Raw genomic sequence first — 26,879 nt, 5'->3', positions numbered from 1 at the left:
CAATAAGGGTAAGGGAAACTTCACTAAGGAGAAGAAGCACAGAGTTGTCACGATGCTTGAGTTAAATATGAGATACCCTAGCCATGTTTAGTTCACTAAGTGTGCGATACATGAATGCAATCAAATATTTATACAGGATTAGACCAAACAAACCTACGTGAGGTGGCGAAGGAGAAGAAGCACAGACTTCTGACGATGCTCGAGTGCGACGAACATGATGCTCGACCTTAGACAAAATGATGGTCAGATGGAGAACATACAACTTCAAGGTAGATGGAGAACAAAGAGAGCAAGAAAGCTTAGATGGAGAAGAAGACAACGCGAAGGAGACGAAACATACCTAGGTATGGGGGCGAAGGAGAAGAATCAGAGACTTGTGACGATGCTCGAGTGCGATGAAGACGATGCTCAAGTGCGATGAACACGATGCTCAGATGCAGACAGGGACCTTGAAGGTAGATGGAGATTAGAAGAAGAAGAGAGTGCGAAAGCTTAGATAGAGAAGAAGACAGAGCTTGAGCTTCTTAGGGCTCACCATGTTTTTAAAAATATAAGTTCAACATCGGTTTTTAAAAAAAAAACCGATGTTAACAAAATGATGTTAAGGTTAACATCGGTTTTCTGGAAAAAACCGATGTTAACATATCAAATGTTAACATCGGTTTTCTAAAAACCCGATGTTAATAAACATATGTTAACATCGGTTATTAAAAAACCGATGTTAATTAATAAATGTTAACATCGGTTTTTCACAAAACCAATGTTAACGTATACACGGTATTTACAATTATGCCATCGCACATATGTTAACATCGGTTTTTTTAACAACCAATGTTAACACACCGATGTTGAATCCACTTTTTGTAGTAGTGTTAGTAGATTTTACTTTATTTATTATTGTATTATATTATGTTTAATTATTGTTATTTATTTATCTCATAAGGTTACATTTGAAATACTGGTTGATAATGATTTATCATTATGTTGCTTATTTATATAATATTAAATTAAGTAAAACCATAATTTATAGCACAAAAATTATATTTACTTATCATATTAATTAGTTGACAATAATAATTTATAAATTTTGAGCTTATATTAATTATGTTTATTTTTAATTTGTAATATAATAATCAACATTTTTAATAGTAAAAAAAAAATTGTCTACGTCAATGCTTACGATAACGACGTAGTTGAACATGAATTCAACGGCGGTGGTTGCGGATGCAACGACGTAGTAATATATAACTTCAAAGATGGTGCTTACGTAAGCACCGTCGTTGAAATTATATATTACTACGTCGTTGCCGTTACAGCCTGACCTAAAAAGCATACATTTCAACGTCGTTGCTGACATCAACAACGTCTTCGATGGCGAAGCTTCAACTACGGCTATGACGTTAGCCCCGTCGCAGGAATCACGTCCTTCTAAAACGGTGTATAGTGGCCATTGTAGATTGGTCAGAGGTCTACAACGACGTCTCATTTAAAGATGGGCGTGCACCGTCGTTGAACACCGACAAGGACCGACGTAAAACGGCTTTTTTCTAGCAGTGACAACATCCTATTCAACATCGGTTGACCACCGATATAAAATGTGGTTTTCCACCAATGTTGAAACTGTCTTTTCTATCTAGTAGTGCTATCTTCAGTCATGCCAAATGTATGTATACAAAAATGACTGATTTTTAGAAAATTAATCATTAATGTATATATTTTTAAAAAAAAACTATTCACGTGCTAGTAATATAAATTCACGAGGACATTTTAATCAAAATTAAGTGCGTATATTGTGCTGGCCACTTTCCTTCTTGTTGCCATTATGCCCCTGACATTCACGTAAAAAATTATTAGTGGATTAATGGAGATTCTTGAAATGCAATCCGCGTTACATTTTTTTGTCTCTGTTTAAGGCATGTGAATATTGCTGGACGTTTGAAAACATATAGAACTGTAATACTTTAATACCACGAAAATGGTATCTGACTGTACTAAAATCAATCAAAGTATAAATTATATCGTTTTATGAATATTTGCATAAGTTGTGGCCATTCCTTTGTTCTGTTAATTTTATATATCTGACAGAATGGAACGCACTAGGCAAAGAAACAGTAGTGCCATTCTACTACCCTGATATATAGTTTTAATTTAACATTAGTGAACAATATTGCACGGGAATGCATAGTTACAATCTGCTCCATATAATCATCTTTACTAGGTACGTACAGTTTACAAAACAAAAAAAATATATATAAATTGGAAAATAATCCTCGGGATTTTTATTTTAGTACAAATACACCAATCAAATTAGTCCGTGTTTAGATTAAAATTTACAAATTTAAATTTGAATTAAACTTGAGTTTACAAAAGCAACCTATGTCTTCTAAAAAAACTTATTTTTAAAGCTAAATCTTAACGTGGAAACATACTTTAGAAGATAACAAAATATGTCTTTGTCCAACACTTAAAAATACTTTTTAAATGATTAACCAAACATGCATGTCCTTGACTAATATATCAGCTCAATGAAACAAGTACACAACAAAATAAAAATAAAAATAAAAATGTGCGTTTCAGGGAACATAAATTACATGATAAAATAGAGAAAAACAGAAAAGCATTGAGGAATAAATCAGAAGCATCAAAGATCAGAAGGCAGAAAGTGATGGATTCTCTCCACTATAGCATATATACTATGAAATCCACCGGCCATTGTCCAATATGAGAGTAAGAAACCTTTAAATGTCAAATCATCTTTTTATCTTTCCGTATATCTCCCTTCATCCTAATTAAAATGGGCAGCATAACATAAATTTAAAATCTTAATTAATTAATTAACAAACATTGTGGAAGATCCACTTCTTCCCCACTTAGAGCACCCTTATATAAGTAACAAGCAGTGTGCAAATGCTTGCTATCAAGGGGAAGTGAAGTAGCAAATACCAAGTTGTTTCAAGTTAAGCCTTATTACAGTTAGTACCAAATATGGGACACACATGGTTGGGTTCATTAGTGATTTTTATGACAATTTCGGCCGTACAAGCCCAACTCAAAACTGGGTTTTACTCCTCTTCGTGCCCAAACGCAGAAGCCACAGTTCGATCCACTGTTGAATCCTACTTCAATAAAGATCCTACAATTGCTCCTGGCCTGCTCCGACTTCATTTCCATGATTGCTTTGTCGAGGTTTGCTACTTTGATCTTCATCTTTCACTCACATAATAAATAATGTACTACAATTGTTTGGCATATTTCACAATATATTTTATCTATTTTTTTATTATTTAAAAAATTTATTTAATTGTTTAGGAAATAAACTTTTTTTTAATAATATATTATTAGGTTTTAACATTTTTTTTGAAATACTACTTAAATAACATTTTTTAAAAATGTTAGATTTTAACATCGAACTTTTATATTTTTTTTCTTTTTATCCTTAATATTTTTATCAAATTTTATTATATTTTTTAAATAAATCACAATTTTATGTCATTTTATACTTTTTAATTATTTTAACAATCAATTTTATTAAACACTTACAATTTAATAAATTAATTTTCAGCTTTATTTTAACTCTCAGTTACTAACTAACTTTCTTGTGCCTTATAACTAATTTTTTGGTTTTCAATTAGTTTTGTTGAACACATGATTGTCATACCACATATTTATTTTGATATAGAAGTTCTTTATTTAGTTATGTCGCTGTATTTAATATCAATTAGATATAATTTAATTAATTGAATAAGATGTATGAGTTATTATAAATATAGATTTTGTGTTATTTTTTCCCACAGGGCTGCGATGGTTCAGTTTTGATTTCAGGCTCTTCTGCGGAGAGGAATGCGTTGGCAAACACTGGTCTAAGAGGTTTTGAAGTGATTGAGGATGCAAAATCACAACTTGAGGCCAAATGTCCAGGTGTTGTTTCTTGCGCCGACATCCTGGCATTGGCAGCACGTGATGCTGTGGACTTGGTACTAAATATAATAATAATGTTTAGTTCCACCCTTAAACACACACTAACATGGACATATTCTCATTATCACTCCTTTTTTATGATTTATCTGAACTATCACTTTAATTCTTTAATTTTTATGGTTTGAAAATGTCATTCACTTTATTCCTTAATATTATATACAACTAACATGGAAATTTTAAAAATAATTTAATAAATGTGTACTGATAGTTTTATAATATCAATCAATTAAAAATGATGATTGATGTAATTTTTTAAAGTTGTTATGATAAAAGTTAACAAACTATGGTTAGTAATTAGATGCTGATAATATAAAATTAACTTACATGTAACCTATTTTTTCTTTAAATAGAATTTAATGATTATATACTAATGGCATAACATTGTTTTACCCTACCAACACATACAATATCTTGCACCATGTAAGAGTTTTATTCATGATTTATTAATGCTTCATTCGATAAAAGTAACACTTAACATAAATGGCAGAGTGATGGTCCAAGTTGGTCAGTACCTACTGGAAGAAGAGATGGGAGGGTTTCTTTATCCTCTCAGGCCTCAAACTTGCCTTCTCCACTTGACTCTATTTCTGTCCAAAGGAAAAAATTTGCTGACAAAGGCATGGATGACCACGACCTTGTCACCTTAGTTGGTGTGTTTTCTTTCGCATTATTACATTTCTATGGGATTCATAATTGATGTAAAAATTTTACTGTTATTAATAATAATAATTTATATGATAAGTTTGTTAACTTTAAAGTAATTTAAAAGATAATTTATAATTGGATTACACTACATAAACATTAAACCCTTCATAATTATGCTACCATTATATGGTCTACAAAAAAGTTATTAATGTGCTACTTTATTGTCTGTCTGCAGGGGCACACACCATAGGCCAAACAGAATGCAGATTCTTCAGTTACCGCTTATATAATTTCACCACCACTGGCAATTCAGATCCAACCATAGACCAAAACTTCTTAGGCCAACTTAAAACCCTGTGTCCCAATATAGGAGATGGCTTGAGAAGGGTATCTTTGGACAAAGATAGTCCAGCCAAATTTGATGTTAGTTTCTTCAAAAATGTACGTGATGGTAATGCGGTTCTAGAGTCAGACCAAAGGCTGTGGGGAGACTCTAATACACAAAGCATAGTGCAGAGTTACGCTGGGAATATAAGAGGGTTATTGGGGATTAGATTTGATTATGAATTTCGAAAGGCTATGGTTAAATTGGGTGGTGTAGAGGTAAAGACCGGTTCACAAGGAGAGATTAGAAAGGTGTGCTCAAAAGTTAATAGATATTAAGCAATTAAGAGTGGGTTAGTATTTAGCTTGTAATTTATCAATAATCCTTGACATAAGTGATAATGACTTATGTCTTTTAATCAAGCGGTCCATAATTTAAATTATGATTGATCCATAAGTATAAAAAAACTCGTTTTAGAAAGAAAATATTTTACCTTGTGTACACTTAAAGTTTTTGACGAAGATTTATCACCGTTTTTTTCGTATATAATTTTGTAAAAAAAAATAGTTTGTGGTTTTCCTAGTTTGAAAAAAATGATAGGTTCTAATTCGTGATAACAAATTGCTATCAAACTCTTGGTGGTATTTTCTTTCTCCTTCGTGGTTATTTCTCTAACGAGAAGTTTGTGTCAAATTTTACAACATTGTGGTGTTTGAACTTGTTACAACAAAAACCATACATAAGAATCAAGAGCCACCCCTATTTTTCTTTCTCTTGCTGTAGGTACTGTTCTTTATGATGCTCTGGTCTTTCTCTTGGTTGTTTTATGGGACTGCGGCTTGTATAATTCGGCGGCAATGCCTTTTGTGTATTTTATTTAATTTCCTGCTTTTGCATTTAATAATGAATTTAATTGATATGAATTAACTTAAAATCGTATTGAAGTCAAATAAAACCAATAAAAAGGAACTTCATTCTAACCGCAAGACTAAAACAACATTGTAAAGTTTTTAAATCCAAAAATAAATGAAAAGTTCTTACTATAAAAAAATACTCAATATCTACTGATTCTATCTTAAAAGCTTTAAAAATTTATATTTTTAGGCTAAGTATAACAAATCTTGATCTATATATAGTAAATTTCTACTAAAATTTTTGCTAGACTAGTAATTATTTCTCACCGAGTTTTTATTTCTTGCTGGAAATGACTTCCACTAATTAACCATATAATTGTTTAGAAAGTCGAAAAACAATAAAAAAATGACTTAAAATGTGAAAACATATATGAAATTATTCAAGTTTTTTATTTCAAAAATACAAAAAATAAACATTTATTTAAATAAAATAATCCAAAAAATATTTACCCCAATCATACACTTTAATGTAGTAAGTGAGAAATCGGTTTCTCTCAAACTAATTTTTCACTTGTTTTTTTTTTTTTTACGTAGTTTAAAAATCAGTTTAGAAATCGATTTCATAACTTGTTTTTTTTGTTTTAATTTTTTAAAATTGTTTTAATTTTTTTCCTTTTCATTTATCTATATTTATGACTAAATTGAAAATAATTTGTAATTTGAGAACACTTTGTATTATTTTTGTTATTTCTTTTAATTTTATTTTTGTATTATTGAAATCTTTTTTAAAAGTGAGAATATCTTATAGTTTGAAAACCCGTTGAGTTTGTGATAACATGGAAATAGAAACATCTTGCATAATGGTGGATTTATAACCATGTATTTCAAAGGTAACGAAAAACATGAATAAAATGAAATAAAATATTTAACATGGCACAATGAGATGACAAATTATAAAAATTTATTTTATAAATATTAGGAACACTTACACACATTTTATTGAACACATCCCCTCATATATTTTATTTTCTAATTCATATTCCAATTATTAAATAGATATATTTTAAAATATTTTACTAAAATGAAATAAATTTGATTTATAATCGTTTAGTTAAAAAATAGCAAAATTTAGTATTCCATTACTTTTACATTTTTAAAATAAAAAGATTGGGCAGCAACTCACCCAAACATACATTTCATGTATATATCTAATTTTGTTTTTTTTTTAAATATTGTCTATTTCTATTTATTAGTTTAAATATAGTGTTTTTATTCTTTTGTATTTTCATTTTATTTGATTGTTAAAATACATATTTGAAATTAAAAAAAAACATATGTAACCAACAAGTTGAATTGAAGTAATATATATATATATATAAAATTACAAACAATAGAACAAAATATTTACAATACAACAAAAATTAAAATACAAAGAACATGACATAAATTTAACATTGTTGGCTTGAGCCTACACGATAGAGGCAATTTTTCTTTGAATAATCTGGGATTCGACACATGGAACATTGCTTTAGTTGACTCGATTCTCAGACATCCATTTCGATGTGGATACAAGAGGAGACAAGACGGTCCTTAGAATTTCTTTTCTTCTTTGGGTCGGGGCGGATTATTGGCTCATGACACAGTGCCCAATATGCTTTGTTGTGCAATTCTCCAAATAATTTTTTGTATACGTTGGAGACATTTTCCAACGTAAACATAAGATGTTTGTAGTTCCTATACTCATGGTAAGCATGCTTTCAAGAAGCAACATCACGAGAACAAAGCATGTGCAATTTTTGGAATTTTCAATAGTCACACCACCCAGCCTGATTGTGGAAATTCCAATAGGCCGAATCTCTTTGGGTTTATTATCTCTTAGACCAAGAGCATTTGTGTTTCTCTATGCGTTTTCGATGTCCTTGTTTAATGTTTTCGTATAAACTTGGTCAGATGTAAGAATTGTTGCAACTTCTCTCCCTTTTTTGTTGAACAATTCATTACACCTTATATATGTTGATTTTACTACTGCACTTATTGGCAGATTTCTTGATTTCTTGAGTACGGAATTAATTAACTTAACAAGATTACTGGTCATGTATCCCCATCTTTGACCACCATTCCATGCAAGAGTTCACTTTTCTTGTAGAATCTTCTTGAGCCAATTAATTGTTTGATCAACATCTGCTTCCTCCCTCAAAATGTTGTAGCAGTGATTGAACGTAAGTTTTGTCCTTGCATATGTTGAGTAGTTATAAGCATACAATTTCAATATTGTGAATAATATAAAATGAAGTGATATTTAATATGAAGAGAAAGAAGTTTGGCATTCGCCCATATTAATAATTTGTTTTTTAATGTCATTATTCTTGAACCTTCTCATATAATTCTGTGTAATGCATTGAATGCACAACACATGCACAAAATTATGTGTCGTCCACCAACTATCATGTCTTGGGTAGACACTTTATGAGGGATCCACTGTTGTTCATAACACTCCTTTGTTGCCTTGCCAAGTAAAGGTGAGTGTGGAGGAGGTTACAGATGCAGATGCTCCAGTTCTTGTATCCACTGATGAGGTTTCCTTAGTGGGGCAGGCACTTCACACCTTCCTTGCTTGGCCGACACATCTGGTCAAGTCTTTATCACAGCAGGTACTTATTGTCCTTACTATATGTTTCTTCTTTTTAAATTAATTCATTAAGCGTGCCTCAAATTAGGCTATTTAACTTTGTTTCATGAACAGGTAGCTGTGGCTCCGCCAAAACCACCTCCGAAGCCCGATCCGGAGGTCGATGATCCGCTTTATCTGATGACATTGACCATCCCAGAGCTTTTCTTGAGGCCTTATCAGGTTAGATGGGATGCCGCCGTGTTCGGGGTCGTTAATCCAGATTTCCCCCTGTACATAAAGCACGAAGACCTCTCTAAAATCGCACACGGTGGTCAATATCTTAGCATATCAGTGTTACAGTTGTGGATTCTGTAAGTCTTTATATAAAAGGCTTTTAATTACCAAAGTTATGGCTTTCAATTCATAAATATTTAACTTTGACTTAACATAAACAGGCATCTCACTGAAACATGTATGCGAGTTGGGAATTCTGATATCTATGGATTCCTCGAGCCACAGTCCATTCAGAGGTCTGGGCAATCGCAGTTTGAATCTGAAAGTTTCATAAAGAGTTGGATGCAGAGTTCACATCGCGATGTCTATCTTGGAGCCTACCTAAATGGGTAAGTCACAAAATAACTAAATTTAATTAATGTTTACTAATGTACTAACCCATTTTAGGTTCCACTGCAGCGGACACTGGCAGATGATGGTCATCCTGCCCAAGGAACACCTAGTTGTCTGGTTTTGTTCATTGCATAACAGGCCAGACAACTACCTTAAGGGGATTATTAATAGGTTAGTGTTCTTTTCAATACATTTGCATTGTAATACCTCAATGTACAACACCAGTTTTTAATTGTTACTCATATGGAACAGTGCTATCAAGGGTCTTGATGATGCTCCACAGCCTAAATCAAAGGCTTGTGCTAGGTGGATTGTCGTCAAGGTACGTCATTTACATAAAACTTCCACTTATATATATTTCTTTATGTGTCTCTACACTAGTTGTTTAATTAATATCCAAATTTCATTATGTATTTAGTGTAATAGACAAAAAGGAAGTACTGAGTGCGGCTACTATGTGATGCACTGGATGTCCACCATCATTTTAGGAACTTTTAGAAATAATTGGGAAGCGGTAAGTTTATTTCAAACAAAATTGATTTATTTATAATTTGTATTACATTATTAACTTATTATGATTTATTTCATCATGCAGTATTTTAACGATCCTAGACCATTGGAGCCAGAGAGATTAAAAGCATTGCGAATCCAGTGGGCACAGTTTTATCTCCGAGTTAGAGATCAGGCCTAGGATTTAGGGACATTATCTTTAGCTTTAGTTTTTACTTTGGTTTAACATTTTTTACATTTTCTATGTAACATGAACATTGAATTCATTTGATGATTGTTCTTTATAATAAATCAATTATTTGATGTTTATTATCATTAAAACTGCTTGAAAGCAGAATAAAATGTTTATTTGCTGTGAATTGGGTCTCCTGAAATTGCATTTGGCAGGTACAATTTTGGGTTTAATGTAAAAACAGAAAGTATATATAAAAAAAATACTTGAAAACAACATCGGTTATTAACAAAAACCGATGTTAATATCATAACCAACATTGGTTATTTACAAAAATCGATGTCGATATGAACCTTAACACCGGTTGTAATAGAAAACCGATGTTAATGTTTGTATATTAACATTAGTTATTTGTGTATAACCGATGTCAGCGTTTGTATTTTAACATCGGTTATCTGTAGATAACCGATGTCAACTCTTGTACATTAACATCGGTTAATTATAAATAACCGATGTCAACTCTTGTACATTAACATCGGTTAATTATAAATAACCGATGTGAACATTTGAATATTAACATCGGTTATGTACACATAACCGATGTTATACACAAAGAACTACACCAAATAAGTGTATGCATCGTCAACGTTGACATCGGTTTTCTAGAAAAACCGATGTTAAGGGCATATATTAACATCGGTTTTACATTAAAACCGATGTTAATGTATTACATTAACATCGATTTTTCTAAAAAACCGATGTTAAACTAACATATTAACATCGGTTTTACTGGAAAACCGATGTCAACGTTCATCATGTGTACACTTTTTTTGTTGTTGTTCATTGTGTTTAACATCGGGTATTTAAAGAACCGATGTTGTCATATACATGTTAACATTCAACATCGGCACTTTCAACATCGGTTTTAGAATCAATGTAGAATGTTCTAAATAACCGATGTTGAAAGTGTATTTTTTAATAGTGCCATCAAACCTCCTTGTGAAAAAGGGATTATGATTGGGTCCCCCAAGAGAAAAAGTTTTATGAAGGTTGAGAAGTCTAGAAGGAAAAGGCAAAGATGTAAGTATGAAGCCCCTACTCTATTTCAAGACAAGAAGCTTCAAGAGAAGTTTAATGCTAGATGGGTCAACAAGAAAGTGATCAATGTGTAACACCCAAGCTTCAAGTACTAGGAATATACCTTAAGAAGAATCCTAATTAGGACTCTTGTTATATTTTCTATAAATTCATGTTGTTGTTGTTGTTGTCTTTATTATTATATTACAATATGTTTGGTCTTATTGTTATACAATTATTTTAGTGTTGTAGTTATCATATATGATATTAGAAGAGTGTTAAATAAACTTCTTACGATTGGAATGCTTGAAAAACTAAGTTTAGTGCTAGTTTTTAAAAGAAAACCCTAGAAAGACCACATCGTATCTTGAGTTCTAGTTGTTCATCTGAGGTGTTGTTTACTCTATCAGAAAGCTTGCTAAAAGAACTACAATTCATCCCTACACCTTGTAAACCAAAACAGGCTTCTATTTAAAGAAAATCGGCTTCGAAGTAGGTCATTTGATCATGAAAAACAACTTAAGTCTCATAATGGGCAAAATAACCTCATGAATCTTTTTCTTCCCTATACATATAGAAGAGACCACCAAGACTTTTGAGCCCCAAAGAATAGAGTGGGCTTAGCCTTAAGCACAGAGCCCCTCATAGTTAATATTTTTATCTTCCATATAGCTTTCAGACTTGGGGCACGCGTGCGGTTGTGATTTAAATCACACCCATGTTTTAGCCTTAGTAACAGTTACCGGGGGGGGGGGGGGAGGTAATCATAGAAGTTGTATATAATTCTCCTATCATTAAAACAAGGTAATAATAAACTTGATTGAGTTAGTATAACTCTAGATATAGCATTTGCACCCTGCAAAGCTCATAGGAGAATAAAAGGAAATAAAGAAGGTAGCAGTCCCAAGAACTTATGAAATGATATACAAACTATATATGCAATAAATAATAGCTATAATTGAGAAAAGATGATGGAACTCACAAACCAAGAGGGGGTGAATTGGTTTCTTTAACAAAAATAGACTTTAAAAATGAGAGTAAAAGAAACTTTTTTTCTAAGGATCATATCATAAACCTTTGATAAACCAAAACTTAATTTCACCCTTAATACAAAATCTTTATTTAAGTACTTTCTTACAAAGTTGTATTCTTTAACTTTCAGTAAATTGATTAAGACAAGAGTAAGAAAGAAAGATAAGTTTAGGAGAGAAAGTACACAACTTCTTATACTGGTTCACTCTCTATTTCTAGATAAGTTAATCTAGCTATCTAATCCAACTTGAATTAGATTTTCGCTATGCATATAGAATTCTTACGAGCAATCACAAGCAATCTCAGTTCCTACCCCCAAAAAAGAGACTAAGGCATCAAACCCTAGGGTCCTTTGTGAATAAGAGACTAAGAGAAACCTACCCTTAGCTCAAACTAGAAAAACCTATTCTAGCATGCCTTCAGACATTCATGCATATACTAACAATGTGTAAACTACACAAAAAGCAAAGTCAAAGAAAGACATAACCTGATCAATAATATGCAAGAACCTTGCTTGAGTGAATGAGTGCCTTCTTGAACTCAAGAGAAATTCACAACTCACTTTTCAAAATGAGATCTTCATAAACAAAGTTTAGAAGTTGTGAGTCACACTGTTTCTAAGCACTTTATCTTCTCTCTTTGTTTCACTTATTTCAGCTCGCAATTCTAGCACACTTTCCACACACATAAGTGAGAACACGAGGTGATTATTTATAGAGAAAATAGTTATAACCACCTATAATCGATTAAATATTTAATGTAATAGATTATTTTGAAGAAGTAATCGATTATATTATCATTTCAATAGATTAAAGTACTTTTCACAAAATCTGGAAAACTTTCAAGAACAATGTAATCGATTAGATTCTTGATTTAATCGATTAAAGTGTTATTGATCACTTATGGGAATACTTTTAAAAGAGAAGTAATCGATTATATTATCAGGTAATCAATTAAAGAAGGGACTCCTAAAAAATCAATCATTGTTTCAAATGAACTGTGTAATCAATGACGGTTACCTTGTAATCGATTAAACTGATACAAAAATCTCTCTACAAGCTACTAACACTTGTGTAATTGATTACGATCAGCCTTGTAATCGTTCAAAACAAGGAGTTTTATGCACTTAAGAAATTAGAAACTTTTTTCTTACTCCTACATGATGATGCATGATGTACATATGAAAAGATAGAGACTATGATGCAACATACAATTCAACAATCAATACAAATGCCACTTAAGTAAGGTAGGCATGTGAAAGACAAAACTTCTTCAAGCTTTAAGGCTTAGTCTTCATGTTGCTCCCCCTATCTCTAACAATAATAGGAAAGTGATATAGAATTTGGATGGAATGAATAATTTACTACTTAGTCAAGTGTTCTTAAAGATGATTATGATTGAATTATGTTTGGGAACATTTTTCCTTTTGACTATGAACATGATTTTGGGTATATTTAAATGGGTGTGTCATGTAATGTGTGATTCTTATGTGTATGAGATATGGATGTCATGGTATATGAGAAAGATTTGAAATGTTTAGAGAACCTAGTCCATGTGGGATATGATTCTCCATGTGACGTGATAAGTGAAACCATGTGTGTCCTATATGATCAAGCATCATCAAAGTGCATATGTTTTTAAGATGGGAGATGTAGCAAAGCTTAACCAGGGAGGGCATGAATGAATTGAACTATGCCTCTGCCCTTGGGGGGTATTCAATTTGGAATCTCTGTGTGGCTCATGTTGATTGCATGGGTCAGAGTATCCTTGCAAGATCGGGTAACCCTGAAGCGTGATCAGCAGTCCTGTCTCGATGAGAATGTACTAATGGAATCATGTGGGTTTGTTACTATGTGTGTCATTGGGGCATGGAGTATTGTCTTGGTAGATGTTGTTTTATATCTCTATGTATTTCCTTTTATGTTGTATGATGTATATAAGATAAGTTATATTTGTATAATACATGAATCAAGTTGTAATTTTATAAGTTTATTCGTTAGTTTCTACCTAACGATGTTGCATGAATGTTTCTCATTGTAACACTTTTAGAAATCTTAAGCTATGCCACGGTAATACTCTTAGAGTGTTACACGATGAAAGATACATTGACCTTTTGGAGATCAAAGAATGTGGTTTGGACATTCTTTTTTTTGGAAAGAAGCAAAACTGGACGGGCTTCTTTGAAGTTTACGAACCAATCTATCCTAGATTGGTTAGAGCTTCCTTTTCAATAGTAGAAGTGGACCACATAAACTTCACCTTGAAGGCTACCATAAAGGGATATGAGATTCTACTCTCATAACACCACTTGGTTGATTTTCTAAAGGTTGTTGATGACAACTCAAGGCTTTATGAAGACTGGCTGAAGGCAAAGAGACTCAGAAAGAAAAAAGTCCAGAGGAAGTTTCTAGAGAATAAGAAAGATGATTTCAAGTCCAAGTCTATGAAATCCTTTGGACGGATTGTCCATTGGATTTGCATGCACTTTGTGCTGCCTAGAGTTGGAACCTTTCAACGAGTAAGTGACTATGACCTTCTAGTCATTTACTATTTGTGGAAGATGATTCCCCTCAATTTTCCTCACTTGATCATTAATTGAATGATCAAGGCAAGCAAACCCATCAAATCCACTTCTAATGTTCTATGAAATTCTAATGACTCTTATCTTCAAGCCTTTTGGAGTCTCCCTAGATGGTGAACTCGTTGATAATGATGTTTTATCTTGGGATGCCAAGAATGTTGTTGCTTTGAAGTTGTCTCCACAACCTGGTATGGAGAAAGCTTGCATGTTTTCTGATGAAGAGGAGGATCAAAACAAGGACTTCATCAAAAGTAGTTAGAAGATGAAGGTTAGAGCTGAGAGAAGTCCACTAACCAAGGACAAGGTGGAAGAAGAGAAGACACCTTATGAGCAGCAACCCATTTCGTTACCCGTTCCTGAAGTCTCTGTCAAAAAAAGAGATCTCTGAAAAAAAAAATCTAAAGAGAAAGAGTATTCTGAAGGTGCTCAAAACACTACTGAAGGAAATCATTTTGAAGGCCATTATAAGCCAGTTCAGAATGAAGAGACCAAGGAGGAGCTCTCTTAAAGAAAAATAAGTGTCTGAAGAAGATCCTTTTGAGGAGTGTTTAGATTATGGTTCTTATCATGATGCCCCATAACACCTTTCTAAGGAGGAGAAAAAGGCCCATTTTGAGCCTCAAAATAAGGTACTGGCAGCTGATGCAGGTGATGAGTTTGCTTAGAATGAACAAGAAGAGGGTCAAAAAGTTGATTCTTAGAAGGTTGATGATTAAAATGAATATATCCACCCTTCTAAGGGTGTGAAGGCTGAAGATGTTCAAAACCATGTGGTTCCTGATCCTTCTCAAGCTGACCTCAATGTTGAGGACATTGCAGATGTCTTGGCCAAACTGAGGATTGTCGACTCTAGTTTGGAACAAGGAAGTTCAAAGAAAGAAGAAGAAAAGAAGGAAGAACCATATGAGATAGGAGGAGAAGATGAACCCACTCCTAGTCTCGCTCAGAATGCCTAATAAGTTATTGGTGACAGGGCCCGAGTGGGGTTTGTGAAGGATTATGTGTTCGACATAGATAGCTAGCAGAATCCCTCCAACTCTCTAATTTTTGACACTTCTGTCAAAGTTGCTTGTGGACTTGGCCTAAATCTTGGTGAACCCTCTACCATCTTTACTCCATTCCCTTTACTCCCTACTGGGTTTGTCAACACAAAACCTCTCTAGGTTTCTGAGGATATTCCAATGTTCATATCTCTACTCCTCCATCTACTATTTCAACCCTTCCTAAGTTAGTAGAAAGCATACTCAATTCCCTGGAGAAGCGGGTCAAGAAATTTCATTTTAACCAAAAGTTGTGTTCTCTAACATGGATCAACTTTAGAGAACTATGAATGATTTATTTGAGAGATTACTCAGGATTGAGGAATGGATCTCTAATAAGGAAAGACCTGCCTTGATTCTTGAAGTGTCTAATGTAGCATGAGCATCCACCCCCATACAGAACTACCACCATGCTTTCCTCATCGTCTTCATTTGAAAGTTCCTCTCCTATTAAACATGATTAGACTTTCATTTTAATACCTTCGACCTATTTTTTGCTAGATGACAAAAGGGAAGAAGTTAGGAAAGAGATTGGTGTAGGGGGATCAGTTTTCTTTTGGGGATCATAATTATGTTTTGGGCTTAATTTATGTTTATTTTGTAAACATCTTTTGAATGATTTTGCTCTTAAGGGTTTGTTAGGATCAAAAAAAGGGAGAATATTGAATCCACATCCCTGGTTTTAATTATGACAGTATTAGCAATGCAAATTGAAAGAATGATGAGTTTAAGTGATGGCTAACATTCTACTTAAGTGTTTCAATGTTTATTCCTTAAGAAGAAGTGTTCCTTCATTCCGAGGTTCTTAGAATAATGCCCATAAAGGTTCAAAGAACTGCTATCAAAGTTGAGAGCTTAAAAGAATTCTTCAAGTCCACTAGAATGAGGAAGTGCGCTTCCCTCTGAGTACTTGGTTCTTGGCAAGATATTGAGTAACAAGGCCTTACATAGAAGATTTATCGAAGGCTACATGAAAAAAATCATGGTTCAAAATGAAGATATACAAAGTCTAAATTAGAATGATGAAGACCTTGACCTTGAGTTTGTGAACATAATAATAGTTCATTATGACTTACAAAGCATCACTTGGACAACATGATAATCACTTTCCATATGTTGCCACTTTCAGTGAAGGCACATCAGAAAGTAAGAGCTATTTGCAGATGAAGATGCAAGTTTGTTGCAAGTTGAAGAAGTCCATGAGAAGTATTGATGTGAAGCATCAAATTGAAGGACTGAAATAAACTACTCAGTTTGACCATGGACAAAACACTAAAACACCTGCAACTCAATTTATACTAAAAGTTTTTCTGAAGTAAATCAACTACAAAATGATTCTAAGTTATGAAAAAGTGTTAAGAGTGATGAAGCTATACTACTTGGAATATCTATTTGAACTTCATCAAAGGAATTCATCAAGCACATATTCATTCTCAGGAAACATCATAATGGCTATTCTGATGGTTCTTTAGAATGTCCATCAGAAAGGTTCCTCAGAATGGGAACCTCAAAATAGTTATGTCTATTCCAAAAGTGTGCTAGTTGTATGGAGCCCACTACAAAGGTTTTCTTGGGAGCTTTATAAGGCATTTTTTAAGTCTATGAAGAACAAGTTGAAGCATTCTAAAACTGCAACACCTTATGCTAAATCTTTGCATTAGAAATCTATCTTTTAGTTTCAACCCTCTCTATTAGAGTAACCCGCTTTTGTATTGTGCTTGAAAAGCTTATAATAATCTTAGATAGAAGGGTGAGATTAAGTTCCTGAGTGGAATCCCTCTTGTGGGGAAAAAATCGGTATTCTATGAAATAAATCACAAATCCATTTTCTATAAAGTTCAATAGTGACTAGTAAAGGTATAAGTGGTCTAGCATGGGCTAGGATTGAAGTCTGTTGAGGAACTAGAAAGGTTGTGAAACCCAGTGGTTATTGGTCCAATTGTAAACTGGTTGTGTTAGTGAAATCTCATCTTTAAGGGTGAGGACTAGACATAATCCAAGATTGGGGTGAACCATTATTAAAACCTCTTGCACTTTCCCCCCTTCTCTTTCTTTACTTTGATTTGTATAGAGCTTTTATCAAAAGGTTTTTATTAAAAAACTATTTTTTTATTAAAAAAAACTTTCAACTGTACAAGAACTTTTTTCAATAACTTTTGCATTTTCATTTTAAGCTCAATATAGTTTTCTCAATTTGAGCATGTTCACTCTGAACTATCATCAAAAACCTTTTTATTTTTAGAGGAACCTTAAATTTTTCAAAACCCTAATTTAATCCCCCTTCTTTTGGTATTTTTGTCTCTTCACTTTTTTCATCCACACTTTTTGAATGGGAAAAATCTCTTAGATGTGCATATCATATTTTGGTCTTGAAGTCTCTCTATCTATGACTTGTGTACATAAATTCCAAACCAAATCATATTTGGATATTGGACCATATCATACATGATTTCTTTAAATTTTCCAATGTTGTTTTCCATGTATATCATTAGAGTTTGGAACAATCTGGAACATATTGTGCATATGTGCTAAAACATGTCTATATGCTTAACTTTGTTCAAAATTCTTTACATATACTTATTGCATGTGAAACTATTTTGGAATATTTTCTATGGAATAAAATTTCCATATATGATCATTTACTCAGATGTTCAGAAAACATTTTATTCAAACCAAGCCATAGGAAACCACTTTTTGATGTTCAAAAAACTAAAAGAGAGAAAGTGGCACTTTCTCAGAAAGCTCAAGGGGAGTAATTAGTTTGTGGAAACACTCATAAAAGTAAAACTACTCACTAAGAGTGTTCAAGAAACATGGAAGTTTGAAATTCAAAGCATTTAAGTTTGCATTTATAGCTTTTAAGCAAATCTGAAGAACATAAGTATGTTTATAGGAATAATATTCTATCCCTACTGTGAGATGCTAAGAGATTGTTAGTGTATACATTTCTTACTCCTTTCTGAAGGGTCATTCTGCAAAGCTTCATATGGGGAAATCCTATATTTCCTACAAACCATTGGGTAAGAATAATCCAAGAAAAGTGCAGAAATTCCTAAGACATGTTCCTAAGATGGAATCATTGTGATTCTTAGCAACATAAAAGGATTGATGGAAGCTTGCTTGAGAAGCTTCTATGGAGGCTGAATCTTTGAGCTTCAATAAGGTCCTTCAATGGTGATTTTCAGCCATGGAGCTGCAGCGGAAGATAAAGGAGAAAAGGTGAGAAAAGGCGCCATCCTTTAGAGAATAAGCCATGGAAGGAGAGGCTTCACCGCCAAGAGAGTGCCTTGGATAAGAAGCTTAGAGAGGAAGCTTCAATGGAGGAAGAAGATGAGAGAGAGAGAGAGAGTGGTGTGGAAGATTGAAGGAGAATAGGGAGAGAAGTTGAACTTTAAAGTGTATCTCACAAGTTTCTCATTCATCAAAGGTATGACAGGTGTTACACATGTATCTACTCACACCCCTCCAATAGCTAAGTTCACCCCCATGCCAAAATACATGAAAATACAATGGGAAGCTTCCTTGAGAACCAAAGAAGGTAGCTTCCTTGGGAAGCAAGGAAGAAAACTTCCTTAAGAAGCTAGAGGGGGGCTACTCACACCCCTGCAATCTCTAACTCATCCCCATGCCACAATACAAAAAATCCCTACTACAAAAACTACTCAAAATGCCTGAAATACAAGGTTAAAACCCTATACTACTAGGGTACCCTTAATTTGTAGGGTAAACTACAAACCTAACATGGCCAAAACCTATTCTAATATTTACAAAGAAAAGTGGACCCAACCCTGGCCTCTGGGCTCAGAAATCTACCCTGAGGTTCATGAGAACCCTAGGGCCTTCTTCAGCAGCTCTAGCCCAATCCTCTTAGATCCTTTTGCTCATTGCTCTAGTGACTGGTCCTTTCCTAGGTAGAATTGCATCATCGCCTCCCCCTTGAAGAGGATTTGACCTCAAATCTGTTGGTTCCTCCTCCTTAGTATCAGCTCCACCTACAAAAGGAATTAAATCAGAAATGTTAAAAGTGGTGTTGACTCCAAGCTCTTCTGAGAGGTCCAACCTATATGTATTGTTATTGATCATCTCCAAGACCTAAAAAGGTCCATCACCTCTGGGACTAAGCTTGCATTTCCTCTTAGTAGGATGAGGTGAGGCAAGTGTAGAGAAATTAGGAACAAACCTTCTGTAGAAGCTTGTTAACCCATGGAAGCTCCTAATATCTCCTACACTTTTTGGTGTGGGCCATTCTTGGATGGCCTTGATTTTCTTAGGGTCCACTTGGACCCCATTTCTACCAAATACAAATCCTGAGAAAACTATATTATGTACACAAAAGGTACACTTCTCTTTATTGGCATAGAGAGTATTTTTCCTAAGAACTGAAAGAACTTGCCTTAGATGTCCTAAGTGATTCTAGGCTCCTACTATACACTAAAATATCATGAAAATAAACAACTATAAATCTACATATGAAATCCCTTAAGACATGATGCATAAGCCTCGTAAAGTTGCTTGGTGCATTAGTGAGACCAAAAGGCATCACTAGCCATTCATACAAACCAAACTTGGTCTTGAAAATGATTTTCCACTCATCACCCTCTTTCATCCTGATTTGGTGATAACCACTTTTAAGATCAATTTTGATAAGATATTGGCACCATGCAACTCATCAAGCAAATCATCAATTCTAGGAATGGGGTCCCTATACTTTATAGTAATGTTGCAGATGGCCCTACAATCTGTACATATTCTCTATTTACCATCCTTTTTGGGCACCAACAACACTGGCATAGCACAAGGGCTTCAGCTCTCTTGGACCCAGACCTTCTCGAACAATTCCTTAACCTGAGACTCTATCTCCTGAGTCTTCTAAGGGTTAGTCCTATATGCTGGCCTATTAGAAAGGCTTGCTCTTGGGACTAAGTCTATTTGGTGTTCTATTCCCCTAGGAGGAGGTAGCCCAGGTAGTATCTCTTTGGAAAATATATCAGCAAATTCATGTAAGAGTTCTTGGACCTTTGGGGGTAAGGTCTTAAATATAAGAATTGTGGTAGTGGTAAGGGAGGTTTCCTTTGATAGGAAAAGGTAGAAGGATTGTTTAAGAAGGAGTGCTCTTTTGATATCACCTTTTGTTGCAAAATGATTTTGCTTCTTAACAATCTTCCTGGAGGAATCATTTTCCTCTTTTTCCTTCCCCTTGACCTTTGAAGACAAGGCCTTAGTATCCTTCTTTTTCTTTTGTTTTTCTAGCTTTTCTAACTCATCCCTCTTATCTTTTATAGTTAGTTGATCTTTGGCCACCTGTGAAAGTGTTTGAGGATGCAACACAAACTTTGTTCCAAGGTGGGTGAGGGTTATCTCATTAGTTAGGCCATTATAGGTGATTTTCCTATCATATTGTCATGGCCTACCTAAGAGAAGGTGTCCTGCCTCCATAGGAACTACATCACAAATCACTTCATCCTTATATGTTCCAATGGAGAAGGGCACTTTCAGTTGTTGATTGACTATCATCTCCCCTTGCTCATTGAGCCATTGAAGTTTGTAAGGCTTTGGATGGGGAGTGATAGCAAAGCTCAACTTAGAGACTAATCTTATGCTGCAACAATTGCAGCATGAACCACTATCTACAATGAGAGAGCATGTGTTGCCAAAAATTTTACACCTTGTGTGAAAAATATTCTCTCTTTGAGATTGGGTCAAGTCACAAGATTGGCCTCCTAGAAGCCTTCTGACCATTAAAAGGTCTCCTTCTTGGAGGTAGATTTCTTCACTAGATTCTTCCCTTTTTGCTTCTTCACTTTCACTAGAGGAGGGTGAAGTAGTAGCCTCATCTTGGCTACTATAAATGTCTTGGCCCCTCATAATTATGGTTTTCTTGGTGGGGCATTGAGAAGCAATGTGTCCTCTTCCAATACATTTAAAGCATTTTATAGAGCTAGTTTTCTCTTACATACTAGCCTTAGGGGGTTGCTTTTCTATTGTCTTCCCCTTATCATCTTTGGGCTTAGAAGGTGCAGCCCCTAAGATGCCTTGACCTTGGTCTTTCTTTGGATAAAAGTGAGAACCAGAAGATTTTGAAGTAGGCTGGCTTCCTTTTAGGTTGTTGCTCTACCGTCATGCAAAGTTGGACTAGGTCATCTAGGTCCCTATATGGAAGAAGCTCAACCTTGTCCCTCACTTCCATATTAAGTCCACTAAGGATCCTAGCAATACTTGTTCTTTTCTCCTCCCTAAGCCCAACTCTCAAAAGGAGTAGTTCCGTTTGTTGCCTATACTCTTCAACACTCATACTCCCTTCTCTAAGCCTTTTGAGCTTGTCCATAAGCTCTCTTTCATAGTAGGAGGGGATGTGCCTCTTCCTAAGGGCACTTTTCAAGTCATTCTAATACTCTACTAGAGGATCCCATGAATCCTTCTTTCCCTAACAAGATAAGTTCATTCTGGACATTTTATTTGGAGTTCCAGAGATTTAATTGAGTTGTCCTTGGTGGCTATCGAAAGCTTGAAGAAATATATTCAACTTTTATGAACAAGTCATGGTCTAATACATCCTAGATCATGGACAAGATTGAGACTAAAGTTGTAGACACTGATCTGGCTTGGCCGCTTGATACGTGCGCAGTAATTTGAATATTTTTTGAGCTAAAATAGTGAATTTGAGATGATCTTAGTGTCTATGGAAAGCTAAGAGAAATATCTACATCTTTCATGTAGAATTCATGAGCTGATATGGATTTTATTTTGCAGGAAATTGGTGATCAAGTTAAATACGCCATTTTGTCCTCACAATATAATATAGCTGCAATGCTTTGTAGGTTGCTTATGTTGTACTGGTTCAAATGACATCATACTAGTGCCTAAATCTCAAAGATATAATTTTATACAACTCTAAAAATCCATTTTGGTCATTCAAAGGGTTAAATAAATAAGGTATAGTAGCAAGCACAACATGCTATGACAAGTTCACACTAGAATGTTTGGAATACATGTTTGTTATGCTATCTCATCAAAGTATTCCCATAAGAAGAACATTTAATGGCTTTCCATACATCACATAACTCTTAAAGCAGAATATCATATGTAAGAAAACTATGCAAGCCAACATAGTTGCAAATCATACATATACAAAGAGTAAAACATAGCAAGTGTTTTGATGAGTTAAAAACAAGCTCAAAATGAATGTCTCAACTGTGATTTCAAGTGATAAGATTCAAACGATTTGAAAGAATCCATAGACACTAAGGCACATCAGAAAGTAAATTCTAACTACACTAGAAGATGCCCAAGTTGAAAGCTAAGAATGTCCTTTAGAAGATCTAGTGTGCAACATCAGAATGAAGACTAAAGAAACTTTGGGATGTTTGAACCAAGCACAGATCACTAACATAACAAAAACAACAACCTTCACATATGTGTGATGAAGTGTTTGGATGATGAAGCTTAGCTATTTACATTGTCATATCATGTTATCTTTATTAGAAGGAAGCTTCATCAGAATAGGTCATTCCCCAATAACATCATAATTTTTTTTAGGACCATCAGAAAGCTGCCAAGAATTTGATCATCAAAATGGACTATAAAAAGGAGTTGTGACAATTGTAAATTTAAAGCAGTTTGTCTACTCCAAAAGAAGTCACCCAACTATCATAAATTCTAGATAACAATCGATTGTCCGTCTAGGCCTATAAAAGGACCAAAGACATATTCAAAACATGAGAAAAGGTAGGAGACAACCTATGCTATGAAGAAACAAGATTCATCTCCTCTACCCACTCTAGATGTGTTATGAGTTTGTAATGGTTGCAGCAGGAGTGCACACAACTTGGAGATTCAAAGAAGATTCACCCCCAATGAGTGTTGTAAAGCTGTAAAAACCCCTCAAACACCTTTTCCTAGTTTGTAATCTCTATATATCCTAAATTAACCATGTGGGTTAAGTTTGGTTGTGAGAGAAGTGATAGGGAGAACAAATTTAATGTGGGTAGCCTAGATAGAGTTTTTAAGAGTATATCTTGATGAGGCTAGAGTCAAATAATACTTATGTAGCCTGAAGAGGTGAAGGTAACTACTTGTATTGTCTCTCCAATGACCTTGTATAGTGTTGCGGTTGAGATGGGTTACTTCCCAAGAATGAGGAAAGTTTTTTGGATCGGGACACCTAGTGAAAGTTGAAGGTTGCCTACCAAGAATAGGTGTGATTTTATGGTCAGATGTCTTCCCTTCTAGGAACTAAATCATTGTGTGGGTTAAGCACACCTAAAGAGGTGAAGAATACTTGGTTTGTCTCTCCCATGATTTTGTGGTTGGGATTATGTTGTAAAGGTTCCGAAACTAAGACCAAGGTATGGTGTTGTGGTGAGGGAAAAAGTTGTTGTTGTTGTTGTTGTATTCTAGCATGTTGTTGCTTGTGTTAGTTGAAATCTCATCATTTTGGGTAGGACTACATGTAGCCCAAGGTTGGGGTGAACTAGTATAAAAATCTTTGTGTTGAATCTCTTCTTTCTTTCCTTTTTACATTATGTTGTTTGTTGTCTTATATACTACATGTGCATCAGAATGACAGATGATAGAATGCATACATAATAAGGTTTTCATAACAAGCTTAACATTTTTTGTTAAATGACATATCTGAACTAATTCATCTTTGTGATCACAAGATTTGTTTTAAAATAGTTCAATTATATGCATCAAAGTATGAAAGATTTATAAAAATATGTTTTGCATGAAAAGTTGGAAACAACATTGTGAATAATAGCTTTTTGAACACAACATTCTTAATATTGCATAATAATAATAATATAAGAAAAGCTTTTATTTAAGTAATCATCTTTAGAACATGAGAAAATATTCATTGACATTAAGTTCACATAATCATATCAAATATTCAATAATGAGTGTTGTGACTAACCACTTGGAGAGCTTAGCTATCTAAGTGCTTGAACCTCTATGTCAAGACTTTCTAAACAGCAAGGTAATCTTGAGTAAAAGTTCAAAAAGGTTAAAGTTTTAGGAAAAGTTGGCAATGTCACAATTCACCCCTTTCTTGTGATATTCTAATCACTTCAAGAAGCCTCATTAACTTCTAATACCACACTTCCTTAGCCTAGGCTATCTTGATTTATATAGCCAAATCTATTTATGCATAAAGATTTAGTAAACATCTTCTCAAGGGTAGCTTACTAATGATTTTCTCCCTATGAGATATATCAGGTACCTATCCAAATAAAACCCATTTAGGATAGGGAAGCTCAGAAGAGCAATATGGGATTGCTGCTTTTGAAGGTTGAGAGTGACCACAATGTATTGTTATAAGGATCAAGTAGCAATTTATATTGAGGTTTTGAAGCCTGGAAAGGCTTTTCAAAAGAATACTTGGGTAGATAGCTTGTAGAGTCTTAGAGAATATTATGGTTAATCCTATAGAGGCTTGTTAAATGAATACTGAATGGAGCCTATAGAGGCTTAGAGAATACCGAGGTGTAGAAGCTTAGGAGGCTTAAAAAAAGAAAGAATACCCAATTAGTGCTTGGGTTAGTTGAAAGCCTATAGTTGTAGTGACTAGACGTAGCCTAGGTGGGGTGAGCCAGAATAATTCATCTATGTGCTTTATCCTTCTCATTACTTTTTATATGTGTTTTTGAATCTTTTTCTTGAGCAAATTCATTTTTAAATGTTTATATCTTTGATATAAAATCTTTTAAAGCATACACCTACTCATTGCTTTGAATTGACAAAAACAAATTCTACACACCATTAATCTAATATTTTATTAGTAGCTTCTGAAGCAATAAACGAGAGCATTTTTGTTTGGTTATTATATAAAAATTATTTTATACAAAATACTATCAAAGGATAATGTTTTCGCTCAACAAAGCTTCTCAAAGTTGGTACTCTAAAATATCATAAAACTTCATAAGTTGAGTTTTCTTTTACAGATAGTTGGTTAAGTGTCCCCCCATTTCTATTGACCTTTGATCCAGTTCACACTGTAGTTGTTGAGTCCACATCCTTGGTTTTAATTATGACAAACCATTAGCGATGCAAATTGTAAGGATTAGGGTTTTATGTGATAACTAATATTATGCTTTAGTGTTTCAGTGTTAAATTTATTAAGAAACAGATATGTACATGCATTCTAAGGTGTTTAGAATAATGCTCAAAAAGGTTCTTTCAAAATAGCTGTTAAGAGTAAAGAACTCAAAAGAATCCTTGAAGCCCATCTGTATGATGAAGAATGCTTCCCTCTGAGTACTTGATTTGGGCAAAGTAAAAGCCAACAAGGCCTTACATAGAAGGCATATCTAAGGCTACAAAAAAAGCATCTAATGCATTAGAATGAAGCTGCATCAGAGCCAACAACATAATGATTAGAGATCTTGACTCTAAAGAATGAACTTTAAAATGGAGTTCAAAATTGTACTTTACTACACCTCAAGGACAATATCATGTCTTCCAAATGCTGCCACACCTACATACGATGGATCAGAAGACTAAAGTTGATAACATCTCACTTTTAATATCCTACCACACTCACAGAAGGCGCATCAAAAAGTTAGTGCTAATTGTGACACCCTGGAAATTTCTACCCGGAATTTTTGGAAACGATGTATTTTGAATGATTATATATATATATATATATATATATATATATATATATATATATATATATATATATATATAAGTATTATTCAGTGTATATGCATATATGTTCTTGATAGAAGTAGGAATAGTGGGGGCAAGATATGCGGGTTAGGCTAATTAAGGAAGAGAAATCCATAACTGGGAGGTTATGGGTTAATTCTTAATTAATTAGTCTAAAAATCATCGTTTTGCATGCGACTTAAAACTTAACAAAACCAACCTCTGAACCACGCTCGGGGTTTTATTCTGAGCGTTTTGATATATATATTGGTTACTTTCGAAAATTGGCCCCGACGGACGCAGAGAAACGCGAGGAAATGGAACCAGAGAAATGACACGCAAACCGAGGCAGGATTTTAGCGTTTCAAAGGTCAGATTTTTCTCACTTTCTGTGGCTGTGTATGGGTCACAATCAAAAGAGAAAGTGGGCCCTTTTTGCTCCACTCAAATGGAGACATGTGGCATAGCTTAAATAAAATAAAAAGAAAAGAGAAAAGCCTTCTTTTTAAAAACCAAAAAGCAACTCTCTCTCTCCTCACTCAGCCCCACATTTTCAGAAAGCTCTTTTCTCTCCCTCACGTTGCTTTTCTCCTTCTTCTTCCTCCACCATTGAAGCTCCAACAAAGATCCAACTTTTGGCCATCATTTCTGCTCCAAATCGCGAAAGGAGGGCATTTTCGGAGTCGTGAAGCGCATCTCTACGTGTGGGACTTCGAAATTTCAGGTTTGGGTGGACTTCTTTCTCTCTTGATTTTCGTGGGTATGGGGTTTTGGGAGATATGA

The 26,879-nt window shown here is 34.1% G+C and overlaps 1 protein-coding gene across 1 annotated transcript; it reads left to right on the top strand.

Moving 5' to 3' along the window:
• The first annotated feature begins 2,916 nt into the window (after positions 1 to 2,916).
• LOC100806700 (peroxidase 25-like) lies at positions 2,917 to 5,435 on the top strand. The gene is given in 4 exon segments (NM_001255114.2): positions 2,917 to 3,186; positions 3,795 to 3,974; positions 4,466 to 4,628; positions 4,859 to 5,435. Coding segments are annotated over 4 exon segments (972 nt in total). The 5' UTR covers positions 2,917 to 2,985; the 3' UTR covers positions 5,287 to 5,435.
• Positions 5,436 to 26,879: the final 21,444 nt, after the last annotated feature.

The sequence above is a fragment of the Glycine max genome, chromosome 6, assembly GCF_000004515.6.
Source record: "Glycine max cultivar Williams 82 chromosome 6, Glycine_max_v4.0, whole genome shotgun sequence".
NCBI classification, from domain to species: domain Eukaryota; kingdom Viridiplantae; phylum Streptophyta; class Magnoliopsida; order Fabales; family Fabaceae; genus Glycine; species Glycine max.
Note: the sequence above shows the minus strand (reverse complement) of the source record. Positions and strands in the feature narration are given on the sequence as shown.